Source organism: Strix aluco, chromosome 2 (genome assembly GCF_031877795.1).
Source record: "Strix aluco isolate bStrAlu1 chromosome 2, bStrAlu1.hap1, whole genome shotgun sequence".
NCBI lineage: Eukaryota > Metazoa > Chordata > Aves > Strigiformes > Strigidae > Strix > Strix aluco.
In genome coordinates, this window is record NC_133932.1 from 27,174,453 (window position 1) to 27,189,642 (window position 15,190).

Here is a 15,190-nt window from a genome sequence, read left to right on the forward strand (position 1 = left end):
TCTATTTTCTGATTATTTTTTTTCCCCCCACACATACTGATAATGGTTTTCTTCTGCAGAGCTCTGATAATGCCCCAGCTCAACCAGCTCCTAACCAGCGAGTTGTAGAGGTGGCGATTCCTGATGTAGGGACTTTTGTGATTGAGTCAGAGGAGGGGGGTTATGACGATGAGGTACATTTGATTGCAGTCGTGTGCACCGCTCCTCCTCGGTGCTTTCTTGTGCTGCCTGATAAGAATTTTTGGCATGTTGGCACATCATGACACCTAACAGATTTCTGCAAAACTAAATGCTTAGCGATTTGTAACCTTAACAATGTCTTAATTTGTAATGAAATACGAAAGGAAAGCACAAGCTATTCTAATTGGGCACGCTTTGCATGGTACCATTTACACTGGAGGTACATTTGTCTTTTTAGCTGTGAAAGCTGAATGTTTGTGTTAGGCCAGATAGCCTTTGAAATGCTGGTGATAGACTGTGGACTACTACATTTTTTAAAAAGTGACAGGATAGTGAGTGATGTTCTTAATGTTTGTGCTTTCTTGTCAGTCCAATAAAGCTAATGTTCAAGTCCGATCCCTTATTTGCCAAGGTTAAGCTTTTCAGACTTGAAGGATTAAATTATCCGTGGAAATAACCTGAAACTGATATAGCTGGTGGAGCTGACTCCTCCAAAACTCAAGAAAAAAAAAAAAAACAAACAAAAAAACCCCCAGAATTCTTTTTTTTTCCCAGTTCAGACCCAGGGTGGAGGGTGTAACTAGTACTACTTCAGGAACAGATGAGATGCCCATGTATCCTGAGAGACATTATTTTCTGCTGCCCTATTTTAGCAGCAGAAACCAACACTGCTGGGTCATCAAACTGTCCTGCCTTGACACAGATTACTCCATGTTTGTTTTGGTTGGGAACAGTGTTGGTGCAGCCCGTATTCTCAGGTGTCTGAGCATGTGTTCTTGTGGGCTATGGGGAGCTTTTGCTTCCCTAGGCAAATGGGTATTTCAGGTCATTCTGCCCTGTAATTGTGATCAGTGGTAACTGGGAGTATGGGATAGGGAACAAAATGATTTAACTGACATCATCACACTGAGTTTGGCTTCTCACAGATGTGTAGTCTCCACCTTTAAAGACATGAGGATTTAGCCTCACCTAATGACCTGCTTTTTTGGGTTTTTTCTTTTTTTCTACTCTTGTCCCCATGCGATTATCTTTCTAGAGGATGGTAACTTTCTTCCCTATTTCCCTGTTCCTTTTGTAAGTGTATTCACTTTTTTTTAACATTTTTCTTATGTGTGGGAAACTTTTCTGGAGAGTTTAGGGTTCTTCAACTTCTGTTGCTGTGCCAGTTGCTGTGCTGGCCATACCCTGGGCAAGGAGAGAGTGAGTGTTTTTCTTTGCTCACAGATAACAAAGGAGAAAGGCCTTTCTGAGTAACCTAGATGTATCAAATTGTTTGTATATAATTGATATGAATAGCTGCGAGATGAGTCTTATGTCTCACTTTGTGTTTGTTAAATGTTTTGGGTCTGATTTTTAAGAATTTGTCTGCAAATGCTTCAGGGACCAATTGCATTTGCAGCAATGGTCCCTTATTTTGATGTTGAAATATGCGTAAAATACAGGCAGTGTAGTTTACTATGTTTTTTGTATAGTATATATAAAGTGTGATTGGGTGATTTTTCTACTTGAAACTTTTTTTTAATCCTTTGGTGGTCATGGGTAGCACTTTGTCAATATGCAGGCAGTTTCTGATGGATACTAATGCTGAACAATGCATGTTCCTTTCCTGGGAAGTTTTGACCATGTAACTTTTAAATTGTATTTGACACAGTTCTTCAATATTTTTTTGTAAGCTTCCTTTAATCGTATGTTGTTACAGTAAAAATACATACACATGCCATGACTGATTTGCAGAATATGCACACCAGATCTGTATTGAAATGTGCCATTTCAATGTATGCATGCATTAAGTTGCTTTTATCTTGCATGAGACTAAAAGCATATTGAATTTGGTCATTAAAATATTAATCATTCAAAACTTTTACCTTAAATCCCTTGTGGCAGGTCATGCTGACCCCGAACATGCAAGGTATTATCATGGCTATAGGTAAAGCCAGGAATGTTTATGACAGGTGTGGGCCAGAAGCAGGGTTCTTTAAGGTACAACTAACATTTTCAACTTTTTCTCCTCTGACTTTTCTTGTTAGATATGCCTTCTTCCCTCACCCTTTGATGCATATTAAGACTGTTTCAGCATTTATATGTACTCTTCTATGATATCATCCATTTAGACATTTCTCCCTTGAAAAATAGACAGCTATTTCCCTATTGATTCAGCAGTACACTACCTTGATATCAGTAGCTTATATACCTTTCTGCATTTTAGCTTTCTCATAGTGGTAGCAATTAACATGAAACCTAGATGTGTAATCAATAAGAATATGCATTTTTTCCCCGTTAGAAACAAAAACCATGCCTTTGCTAGACTGTTTGGGACATCAGGGTGTAGTCATTTGTTGTTTATTTCCAAGACATGTTCTTGTTTTGTACTCCTTAAAAGATTTTTAGTAAATCTAAATTACTTTCTTTTGTGTAACTACATGGATGTCAGTCTATTTATGTATGCAGTGTTTTATTGCTGGGAATGAGATGTTAGGCTTTTTGTTGTTACTACTCTTCACAGTGATACCAGATTTAAAAATGTGTTAGTCTTCTTAAATACACAAACTTCAGAGCATTTTTAGCTCATGATCTTTTTCAGGGTATTAGGAAAGGAATTACTTTGACATGATGCAAAATCCTCTCAAATATGATTTGGAGAGAGGGAAGAAGTTTCTTGCTTGTTATTGAGTTGTAGCCTGTTTTCTTAATTGTTATGGCATAGTTGGACTAGAAGAAATTGTAAAAAACAAAAGAAACAAACAACAGCCGAACAAAAAATTCTCCAACCCCTTGGTAAGGAAGTTGAAATCTTACAGATTGGTTTGTCTGTGTGGGTTTTTGTAATGGATACTTAGAGAAGTGTTATCACCATAACACTTGTTTGCAGGGCTGTCTGTTAACGGTGCCTGCCCTCAGGGAATGGAGACACACCTGCCATGGCCTCTGTTTAGTGAAATAGATTTTGTTTGGGATTCTGTGCTGGGTTGTGATTTTTTTCAAATGTATTACTTAATGAAACGATGTTAATCTTATTTTTTTTAAGTTGGAAAAAAACCCCTCATTTGATCAAATCAAACTCGTTACCAGAAAGTCTAATTACACCTAATTATTTTTTGAAGATGAAGGGTGTTTTGATCATTTAAAAACAGAAATGCAGTTAAATAAAATTCATTCAGTGCTTCAGAGTTATCAAAACAATGCTCAGTGGAAGTGTTTTTCGGTCTTTAATTTTGAATGCTTTAACATTTTCACTTTACGAGGGACAGAATTTGTCTCTGAGAAAATGTTCTGATGCTAAATTGTTGGAGACTAGAAAAGTTTCCTTACTCTTTTTCTGCTGAGTCATGTTTGCAGTAACGTAGAAGAGGTGGAACATGCTTCACTTTTGAGGAATACGTTAGTATGAACATAGGCAGATGAAATGATCTTAGTAACAAAATTTGTATTTTGAAACGTATCAGATAAAATCTCGTGTTACTCCATTGGATCTATTGTAAAGGCTTCTATGATATTTTTTAATACTGTTATACTCTTGAGTTTCTTCATGTGTTTGTTTTTTAGAAAATGAGTGTTTACAGAAGATTGTGGGGTTTTTTTCTATGATGTCTTTATTTCAGTGTAACCCAGGTAAAACCCATTTGGTGTGGGTCATTGTTACTGCCAAGGTTTCACTCCCCTTTTAGATCTCAGACTTGAGATGTGACTGATATGAACCCACTAAGATATTTCTTGATCAGTGACCTTTTCCAATCATCCTTCTTTAAACTTTATAGACAGTTCCTTGCAGAATGTTTGCCTTAAGATCTTTATATAACATTCTCAGTGAAAAAGTGAAAGCATGTAATACTTTTTTCTACCATCCCTTTTTCCTGTATTCTGTGTAAAGAGATGGTGGTGTTTTTTTATTGTACAGAGGATTTCTGAAGCTGTAGTATACAATTTTATTTTGTTTAGAAATGTATATAAAAATGTAGGGTTTGTGTTGCATTTTTTCGTACTTCTGAGTAATTCTCTGAAAAATTAAATGTCAAATAGCAATTGTTTTTTGTTTCTGGTGATAGACAGGGTTTAATTGTGTAGTTATCCATGTTGGTTTTCTAATGGTAGAACTTGTTCCGATGTAAGATAGTAGCAACTCAGTGGCTTTTGATATTTATAATCAGTTCTACCAAATTTCCTTTTTAATGATAATGCATATGATTAGTATTTAAAAATATTGATGCAGAACATTCTCTTAAGTTTTAAATTTCTCTACATGCTCTGTGTTTAGGCCTGTATGAATAGTATCCTACCCACATGTTTAGTCCCGAAACAAAATGTGTATTAGTAGAGGATGTAAGCCCAGATTTCTGATAGTTAAACATCAAGAAGTTACCTGCTACTGCCAGGTATTTCAGCATAAAGGAATTTGAAATATTGAACAGGGTATTTTTCTGCTTGCTTTGGAGCTTTATTTTGTGCATATGTTGTATTGAAACTTTGCTAATGTGTGAAGCTACTGGGTTAAGTCACTTGTTTCAAGTCAACGTCTAGTGTTAGCAAACAATCTGATCACCTCCCTATTTTGAGAGATAAATTATGGAAGACATTAACATTTGTCACTATTTTTCTAATTATTATTGCTCTTGTTCATGCTGTATAGTTTTAGTGAAGAAAATCTAACGAACATAACAGATGATATTCATTAAAATCTAATGTACTGGCAAAGCTGGAAAAGTAAACACTTCTGACCTCTAAAGTTGATCTAAAAGACTCAGTGAGGACTCCATCCTGCCCTATAGGAGACTAATACTATTCGTATTGAAGTATTATTTTTTTTAGAAATCCTACAATTCGATTTTTGTTGAAAAACATTTTCTGTTCTTGCTTAGCATTTCCAAAACCATACATGTTCATTAAACTTTCTGTAGAATTTGGTTTATTCACGTATTTGCATTTTAACCATGTATTAGAGGTACCTTTTTTTACCTTAGAGATATTAGACGATTCCTTTAAGTAAAGTGTCTTAATTATACTGCTTTTGGACTGTAAATGCTTAAAGAAGCCTCTCTGGGGATTGGGTAAACCTTCTCTCAGGGAGATGTAGCACAGGATTGGGACTGCTTTTGAAATAAAGGTCTACCAGGGATTTTGGCAAGATACAGTTGGGGAGAGACAGAAACAACTTCAGTATTTGTCTGGTTATTTTTTTAACGTAGTTCAGACTTGTTAGAAGGGTGAACTATGGAATGGTTAAAAAATTATTTTGTAGGCAAAAGGCCATGGGACAAAAATTATTATGTTAGTGTCTGTGACGTATAAGAGTTAAAAGCCAGAAAGAATAACATATATTTTTAAAATTTTTTAGGCAATTAAATTGGAATACACACGTTTGCTAAAGTTAGCCCAGGAAGATCCACCACCTGAATGTGATTACCGTTTGCGTCATGCAATTGTTTACTTCATCCAAAACCAGGCGCCAAAGAAGATAATTGAGAGAACATTACTGGAACAGTTTGGAGATCACAATCTTAGCTTTGATGAAAGGTAATAAGATCTGCGTGTCTCATTTCCTGTCCTCACAAATGCTTTCTGATGTGTGGAGATGCCCCTTCGTTTTCAGATATTGCATGCAGTAGAGGGAAGGCTAGTGTGTGTGTTTGTCTTCTAGTTAATAGCTTGCAGGTCTATTTTGTAAAAAAAAAAATACCATCTTTATAAAAATCTCTATAAAAAAGAGTAAACAAGAAGTTGGGTTTCTATTGCTATGAAATGAGGAAATACTCAGTGTTGGTCATAATTTTGCATGTAGATTTCTGTACCTTCTTTCAAAACACAGTGTAAGGCTGTGTAACTTGCATTTCTTCACTGTCCTGAAGGCCAGCAGTAGACAGCAAAGCCTTACAGGCTAGATGGGTAACTTAGTTGAAAGCAAGACAATGTCTCTTTTCCACTCAAAATTCCATATATTTACCTATTTAAAGAAATAAATAAATGGAGAGGTAGAGAACAGTACTCTGATTTCTGTGTAGTGAATAATCCTCTGCTGTTACTTCTGCAAAGTAAGTATCAGGGAGTTACAAGCCATCTGAACTTTAAATTAAAAAGAAAGACTGACCAATGTGGCAATTTAGCAAAATAAAACAAGTAGTTCTTAAATAGCACAGGCCTCCATCACACGTACTTTGAAAGTATGTCCCTGTGGTGGTTTAGTCCCTGCCGGGGTCTGAGACCACGTGGCCGCTGCCCCTCCCCCACAAAGGGAGTGAAATACAAAGCCCCGGGGCTGAGATAAGGAGAGGTTTAATACAACAGTGCAACAGCAACACAACAAACAACAACAATAACAATAACAGTAATAACAATGAACAGAGCAAACTATCTACCAATACAGCAGTGAGAAGCGCGATGGCGTAACACACGTGTTAACCCGTCTTGCTTCGACGCCAGGATGTGACGTCCGCAGGGTATCTGAATAACCTGGCTAGAGCTCCCCCCCCACTGCTGGGGAAACTTAACCCTATCCTGGCTAAACCAGGACAGTCCCCTCCTGCTGATTATACCATGCATAATAAAAAGCACATTTTCCATAATGTTTTCATACTGTTTTGCATAAGGCTGTAGCTTTATATTGTTTGAGGCTGCTGTCTTTATATGGATAATATCCTTTGTGAATTTCCGGTAATACTCCATCGTTTCTTGTTGCTTTTTGTAAGGTGCCGTAACATAATGAAGGTTGCTCAGGCTAAACTTGAAATGATAAAGCCAGATGAAGTAAACATGGAGGAGTATGAGGTCAGTAATTTTTATGCTTTAAATTAAATTGTAACGTGAAATAGTTATCAGTAAGCTGAATTTTACCTTCACAAATTTCTTCTTGTCTTATACCGAGAAGTTAAAAATGGTTATTGAAGGACCATTTATTGGTAGGAAGTATGCTCTGATCTGTTGATCTAAAGCTGTTTTTTTTCCACATCTGTAATTCCAATGACTTGAGCTGTAAATAAATGTAAAGTTTGAGTCTGGCCTCACTACTTAATGTGTCTTGACATGACTAACAGTATTTTGTAACTAATCACCATATGAGCCAACTGGCTTTCTCTAGTCAGAAACAGCTGGCAGTGAAGGAGTGAGAGTGGTCTAAGCCCAGCCTTACATATCTTGATAACTGGGTCATGGGCACAGTCACATTTGTGCTTTTCCCCCAGCTGACTCTGCAGCCATTCCTATTGACTTATGAACACCAGATTCTTTTGTTTGCCAAGACCATATATAACCAGTTTATGCATTTAATTTTTCCTCTTGTGCTAGTTAGAAAAACTTGGAATGAAAAAAAGAGAAAATCTTGGACATTAAATAATCGTGACTAATATTTGTGAAAATAATTCATCTCATACTTAAAGCTAAGTCTGTAGCTGGCTTTACAGCATCAGTTTCAACTCTGTGTAATACTGTTTATTAAGACCTCTTAACAGTGGATATTTATGACCTAGGCAGATTCCAGTGCACCACTTATAGCTCATTGTTGTGCTATTAAGTCCAAACAGCTTGTTCAGGAGGACTATGGGAATTCTTTCCCTCAACAAACTAAATGAAAAATATTTACTTGTCACTTTTCACTGCTGGGTTCAGGACCTACAGCAGATGCTACTACATTACAATGTGCCCTCCCTAGCCTATGAGGGGAAAGAACTCTCATAGTGGAATTTCTGTTGCATTTTTTACGCTGTGCAAGGCTCAGTATTTTACCAGTTTCTGAATGGCATTGCACAGGTAGACTAAGCAATTCTGGACTTAGCTTTAAGAGTGTGAGGGAGCGGGGGTGTCTTCTGTTCCCCTGCAGATACATGCCACTTTTTTAGCTCCTGAGACAGAAAGTTGGTGGTTTCTCCAAAGATTATACCAGTATTTGTCTTGTATAGTGAGCTGGCATTTCATGGACCCTTTCTCATGCTCTTTGTATTGAATCTATAAGTGATTATGTATTGTGGTATGCTGTCCCTTATTTTATCTTTCACGAGCAATTGAAAGTTGGCTACTAACCAACTGCAGTAAGAATGCCTTTCTCACTTGGAGCATTTACCTGTGAAGTGTACCAGTAGTCACTTTGTCAAATGGTGATGCAGTAAGATAAATGTTTTGCTCCAATATAAACATTCCCACAGTCTGAACTGCATTTGTTTTTTTGTCACTTCCCATGTAAAGTGTTCAGGTGTTTTCTATGTCATTCTTATATTGAAAGTTAAGCTTAATATTTAGTGTATGAAAAAGCTTTCTAACACTTTCTGAGAAAATAACTGAGTGTAGCGTCGGGAAGAAAAAAAAGCAATCAGCTTCTCAACTCTTTTTTGAGAAGAAAAAGGGGATCTCATAATTCTGACTGTAGTTCTCCAAATATGCTTTGTGTTCCTTTCAAATGGTAATACATTCCATAAATATAATTTCATCTAGAAATATTTTAGATGTTTAAGAATTGTCTCTTTTTATTGAGGGAGGGGGGTTTCAGGCAGACTTCTCACACATGCAACCTTACTAGGGGTCCTTAGCACTTAATGTGAGTATTCAGCACTAAGTGAAGTGTGTGGTAAAAAAACACTTAAAAAAATTTGTATTTCATGTTTGTGGATGAAATTCTATATACCCTTTCTTATATGCAGAGATGGCATCAAGACTATAGAAATTTCAGGGAAACAACCATGTTTCTCATGGTAGGATTGGAGTTTTTCCAAAAAAAGAGGTAAGTGGTAGTATAGAACTCAAATGTAGTAGAGTGATTTGAAAGCAAAATGTAATATTGATAAGTAAAGCTATTTTTTAAATTAAGAATTGTTTAACATGTTAATCATTTTAGTTAAGCATTTATTTGGTCCATTAATGTCTTCAGACTTGCATCTACCTCAAAATTTCCTGCAGCTTTCTATTCTTAATCTCCTTTTCCAATCTCCCTATGAAGCGATGGACTCTTTTCAGAGCACCCTCCACGTGCACCCCTGTTCCTCCTTCTCTCCTACTCTTAGTGCTTTGGGTATCCCTCAGACATAAAAATCTTCCCTCTCTGGCACCACATGTGCACATACATTTATCTGCTTTCATCAGCGATCACAATTAGTCAAGTCTCTGTCTTACCTGTCTTTTTATTGGGTCTTTCCACAGAAGCAAAGTTTTGCCTCCTGCATTTGTCTGATCCAAAATTTCACCTGCAATGGTCTTTAAAGCTTGGGGAAAAAACACTTGAGGAAAACTATCATGCATAACTTGTCATAGTTGTAGCTGATTCTTCTTAGCTCTCTGAGGCAATGATGATTCATTCCCTTCTCTTTTTGAACCAAGTCAGAATTGTGGCTGTATAAAATGGGTGACATTTATGTACTTAATGTGCTACAAGTAAAACTTATTCTCTGATCTACTACATGCAACAAGGATGGTGATTGCAGTATAAATGCCTCAGAGCATTCTGCAGAAAAGTCTTTGAAATGGAATTGTTCAAAAGTACCTCTTCCTTCCATGCTCAGCCAAAGGAATGAAATGATTAACTGCAAAATACCCAGGGGCTGACATCTGTGGTACGAAAATTGAGCTATCACATGATACAAGTTTTTGGTTGTGAAAAGAATTCTGTAGTCACTGATTTTTCATGTATAACGCAGTAGGTAGGGGAATTATAGTGGGAATCAAACTTGATTTCTTTTCTGTATGTTCTGTAGTAAATTGCTTCATATTTCTCTTTCTTGTCTTATGCTTATGCTCCCAAAAAAGAAAGGCCCCAAACAAAACAGGAAGATTGATTGGAAAAGACACTGCCTTGTCTTTGTGACAAGCTATGTCTTTTGTATAGTGACTAACACAATGAGCCCATTTCATAAATGCTTCAAGAGGTATTTAATACAAAGACAGCAAGACTAGAGTTAAGCATGTTTAGGGGATGGGTGAGGATCTGGGTATCCGTTGACCTGCTCCAAAGGCATCTATTGCAATTATGCACCCATGTTTCAGCTACAGGTTCCCAAAGGACTGAGATACTGAGGTTCACATTTTGTACACTCTAGAGGGCAGTACTGCCATCCTTATTCTGAAAATGAGACTGAATTCATGAACTCTTCCAATTCCCTTATTAACAAATCAAAATGTAACTTTAAAAATATTTATGAAACATAGACTTTCATAATTAAAATACGACCTCCATTACCAGAACTGTTTTGAGGCTTTTTTCAGAAACCTATCTCCCTCAATTGACCAACTTTTCTTAGTTTTAATAAAACGAGTTGATATCTAGCAGCACTCAATCTCTAGATGGAGCTGAAAATCAGCCTTTATCCAGGTGGTCTCTGATTTCCTTAAGTAATTGTACTGTATTGAACAAACACAAAATCAACATTAAAGAAGTAGTTTGGTATATCTTTTTCATGCCTACTTTGTGTTCACTCATGATCCCTTAAGGTGGTTGACAAGGCCCTCTTTTCACTTCGGGTGGAGAATTAAAGGGTTTTTCAGGCGTATCTTCTCAAACTGTACTGTAGAGTAGGAACGTGCTTTGGGTGTAATAAATGCAGCCAGCTAAGGAACCTCAGCAGGAGTTTTACCTGCAGCTCACTCTTGTGGTAGTAACTGAAAAGTGCACAAACTGTAGACCTTAGCAGTTGCTTTTTATAAGTTTCTTGGAAAGCCAATATAGTTTTTCAGTTTTGACTGAAATGACTTTTTCAAAGCAGTGCTAAAATTTAGCCAGCCTATGCTTTCTGTATCTTTTCCAAAGCCTAGCCCCAACGAGCTCCATAATTCTGTGAGCAGCTTCAGTGATTTTAGGCTTAGACTTCACAGGCTGGAGTTCTGTGCACTTCGGGTGTGGAAAGGCAGACTGTTTTGTGAATTTACACTGTAGTCGTATTCCTCAGACTCTCAAGATACATAAGAACTCCAAGCTTGGATGTACAGTAATGATGATTTAAAACAGCTTACCTGGCTGTGAGATGGCACTACAGTTGTTTCAGGGAAAGGTCACACAACTGGGGGAAGGAATAGGAAGAGAGGGACTGGGAATGAGGCTGCTATCTTATACAGCATGTTTTTAATTTGGGTCAACTGAGTTGTTGATGCTGTAATTTCAACCTGCAGTTTCACAAATAACTGAACTATGGAATGAATGGAAAGGGAGAGAAGGTCCTGCTCCTCTGACTCTAAAACCAGCAATTCCAGTTCCTTGCAACCATCTTCTCCCCTTTCTTCCTACATTGAGTTTCCTGCTGTCTGGTTAGTTGTGTTGGTGATCAGTGGTGTGAAGAGTTTTCATGAGTAGGAGAAATAGACATGAGGAGAGGGTAATACGACTACTGCTTTTAATGAAAGCATGGCTTTGTAGTTTGAGGACAAAAAGTTGGAGAACAGTGACTGTACTTGTATTACTTAAGCAAAAATATTTAGGATTGCAGGGGACTATGAGCAGATCTCATAGTGGAATAAAAAAACTGCACAGTAGATTCAGAAATGATGGTGTTGGGGTTCATCTTGATCTTCTAAACAGGGATATTAAAAGGTAAAGCTTTAAGGAACCATTGCTATTTCAAGTAGCCTTTTCCTTTTTTGTGTTGCCTCCTTGGGAGGCATTACTGTAAGTCTTGAGTTTGGTCTACTTTGGAAAATTCTGACGTGTATTTTTCAGGTATGCTCTGTGTGTGCTCACACATGTTTTAGCTATATTTTAGTCATTCGGTGGTTTGGTTTAGTAATTTAAACTTTAACCGTGATCACCTGTTCTCACTAGGAGTGAGTGAGTGCACAACATATTGTTCCTCTAACCATTCCATTAGGAAAATTCTCTTCCTAGATTTTATTTTAGTTTGAATAAAAATGAGATTTCTAACTGCTTGTTTTTTGCTGCCTGAACTGCTTTCAGTGGCTGTCTGGCATTACTGGGTTTCTGTAAATGGGAGAATCAAGTTTCTGGAAATGGTATGCAACAGTGTGAGGGGAGACTGGTAAAGGACGAGTAACAGAGGACCTAAGAACCTAACAGATAAAAATCAACAGAGATACCTTCACACGCAGATTAACAATTAGGCTTGTATTTATCTTCTGCATTTAGATTAAAGACTGACATATCAAGAGTCCAGCAGCACTTCTGCTTTTGTGAAATGTTGTTGTGTCGTCTTCCATCAATTTAAGACTTCGGTACTTTGGAAGAACTTAGTGAGGCTAAAAATTCACAGTTTACTTTTTAGAAATAAGGTGACAGCTTTAAATCTTATTTGTTAAAGGTGTAGAATGCTATCAAGATGTATATGACAACAGAAGATCAAACCTGATGTGACATAAATGCACACAGGAAAAATTAAGTTTTCATGTATAGTCAAGGCTAATCCAAAGCTATTTTTGGAGTGAAATGATACCCATTGGTTTCAGTGAGCTTTGGATCAGACTTCATGTGCAAGTGATCTAACCTGATAATAAAATAAATTGTTCTAATGTGCATAAAAGACAAAATCGTGTGGTAGAAAAAACATTATGAAGAGATTGGTGGGGAGGGGTGGACTTACAGTCAAACAAGCAAGTGAAGTTACCTGTCCTTTGAAAAGCACAGTAGTTACCTTTAAACAGGTGATACCTGGATGTTGCATCTAATGTTTTTGTTTCTTTACTTCAGCTATATGGAAGCCTTGCTCTACCTTATCTATGCTTACCAGAATAACAAAGAACTCTTGTCCAAAGGCCCGTACAGAGGGCATGATGAAGAGCTGATATCTCACTACAGACGAGAATGTTTGCTAGTAAGTGAAGAGTGAAGTATGTTTCCAAAAGTTGAAATTGCTGCATAGCTTTAACAAAATTAATTAGTAGGAAAGTGTTGCCATCATGTAAAACAAAATCAACTAAAACCCCCTTTCGTTAACAAGTTAATACTTAGACTTGTATAAGGGAAAAAACCAAAAGTAAGAAGGAAAACATTATTCCCGTTTTTTTGTAATAATCATATTTATGATTGTAAATAGTGTGCTCACTGCCATCGTGTCTGGGCTCGGTAAGAATAATGTTTGACAGTGTTTGTGAGCAGACTCACTCTGTTGCCACAGTTTGACAGGGAGACAAATGTTTAAAAAAAGACAGCAGGAAACAAGGGGTTTTTTTCCTTGATTATGTCACTTCTAGCAATAGTGAGAAAACAAAAACAGGTGATAGGACCTCAGACTGAAAAGGAAGAGCTGCAGAGGTTGAGTTGGCAGGTATCAAATGAAGTGGTTTGAGGCCACTTGAAGTGGCTTGAGTGGCACAAGATCAGGGGGTTTAATACAGTATATGCATCATTGCTGTAAATGTTAAAGCGCAACTGTGGTTAATACAAATTACCAGGTAGCTTAGTAGGAAGACTGTGCTTTAAAATAAACAAACTGATGCGTGGTAGAATGTGAAATGCTGTATACTTAAAGGCTTTCCTTTTTTGTGGTGGTTTATGAAGAAACTAAATGAACATGCTGCAGCACTGTTTGAATCAGGAGATGATCAGGAAGTAAATAATGGCCTGATCATTATGAATGAGCTTATTGTCCCGTGTTTGCCATTACTACTGGTGGATGAAATGGAAGAAAAAGATATTGTTGCTGTGGAAGATATGAGAAACCGTTGGTGTTCCTACCTTGGACAAGAAATGGAACGTAAGTTATTTATTCATTAAGGTAAAAGGCCCTTGTGCACCTTTTTTGTAAACGTGATCTTTTCAGTTCTTGAATTGAGCCTGTATCTTTTTGTGCCTTGGTAATGTATTTTGAGATACCCTGACTTTTGAATAATCCCATACATATTGAAATAAACAGTTTTTCCATATATTGCACTGGGGTATTAGACCTTAAAGGAAACATGCTTTTTGAATGGAAAAACATTTGTGGTATTAGGCCATCTGAAAGGGCATTTATATTAACATTTTATGAGGAATTGGTATGTCCTAGTTATTGCTGGCAGACCTGAAGGAAGTAGATTATTCCAAGTGAAACTCCTCCTCTTCCCACCCACAAATAAAAAGTCAATGTTGAGCAGAAGGAGAATTCCACATGCAGACGTAAATGCTTATATTTGTTTTTCTTGGGTTTTTTGCAGCCAACTTGCAAGAAAAGCTGACAGATTTCCTGCCAAAACTGCTAGATTGTTCTACAGAGATTAAAGGTTTCAATGACCCGCCAAAGTTACCCTCCTACTCCACACATGAACTGTGTGAAAGATACGCCCGAATCATGTTGTCACTCAGTCGAACTCCAGCCGATGGAAGATAAATTCTGCAACCTTCCTAAGCACATTGTATAAACTTTTTTAGTTCTTAAACCTTGCCTTCCTGTCACAGGGTTTGCTTGTTGCTGCTATAGTTTTTAACTTTTTTATTTTAATAACTGCAAAAGAGAAATGACTGTACAAACTTTAGCCAGACTGCAAACAATTAAAGCTGAGAATCGCATGGCGCTCAGTCGTTTCAACCAGAATTGATGCAACATGCAAGTCTGACCATTATGGCAAAACTGCTTTTTTGCCACTTATCTGTTACAGTATTACTTTGCTTTTATCTTAAGATCCTTTACTTTATCAACAGCTGTCTGGATCATTTTGTGACTGCAACTACTTTAAGTGTCCAGTGCTGTGTAAATACATGGTACTTGGTAGCTTGTAAATGAAATGAAAGAATAAAGTTTTATTTATGGCTACTTCTGTGTTTGCAAGCAGATACCTTGTATATTGGTGTAAAATACGGGTATTTTTAGAAGAGATACAGTATATTGATGGGTTACTCAATTTTATAGACAAGGTTCTTCAGGATTTATGGCCAGTTCAGTTACAGGTAGTCAGAGATTACTGTATGTGAATATATTGAAAAACTGTCACAGTATTATACACTATGTTTTTTTGTAAATTCTTTACTGATCTGTATGATACTGCACCTTGAACACTTTTATGTGTGTGTGGCCATGCCGAATCTTCTGATGATAGGGACTGGCTTCTGAAGCAGACCAATAATGGCACCTTCCTTCTATTCTTAGAAAAAAAAAAAAATTAAAAAAATTATAAGTATTTTCAG

General features: G+C 37.0%; 1 protein-coding gene across 4 annotated transcripts in view; it reads left to right on the forward strand.

Annotated features, from left to right (window-relative positions):
- Window positions 1-14,819, forward strand: part of USP25 (ubiquitin specific peptidase 25) — a 96,141-nt gene extending 81,322 nt beyond the window's left edge. For 3 of the 4 annotated variants that reach the window (XM_074813680.1, XM_074813695.1, XM_074813705.1), the window contains 8 exons: window positions 60-173; window positions 2,065-2,160; window positions 5,510-5,688; window positions 6,858-6,936; window positions 8,799-8,878; window positions 12,779-12,902; window positions 13,589-13,784; window positions 14,224-14,819. In XM_074813680.1, the coding sequence (XP_074669781.1) occupies window positions 60-173; window positions 2,065-2,160; window positions 5,510-5,688; window positions 6,858-6,936; window positions 8,799-8,878; window positions 12,779-12,902; window positions 13,589-13,784; window positions 14,224-14,396 (1,041 nt within the window). In that variant the 3' untranslated portion in view covers window positions 14,397-14,819. The remainder of the gene's footprint in view (window positions 1-59; window positions 174-2,064; window positions 2,161-5,509; window positions 5,689-6,857; window positions 6,937-8,798; window positions 8,879-12,778; window positions 12,903-13,588; window positions 13,785-14,223) is intronic. The other variant, XM_074813688.1, reaches the window with a different exon arrangement.
- The last annotated feature ends 371 nt before the right edge of the window (window positions 14,820-15,190 follow it).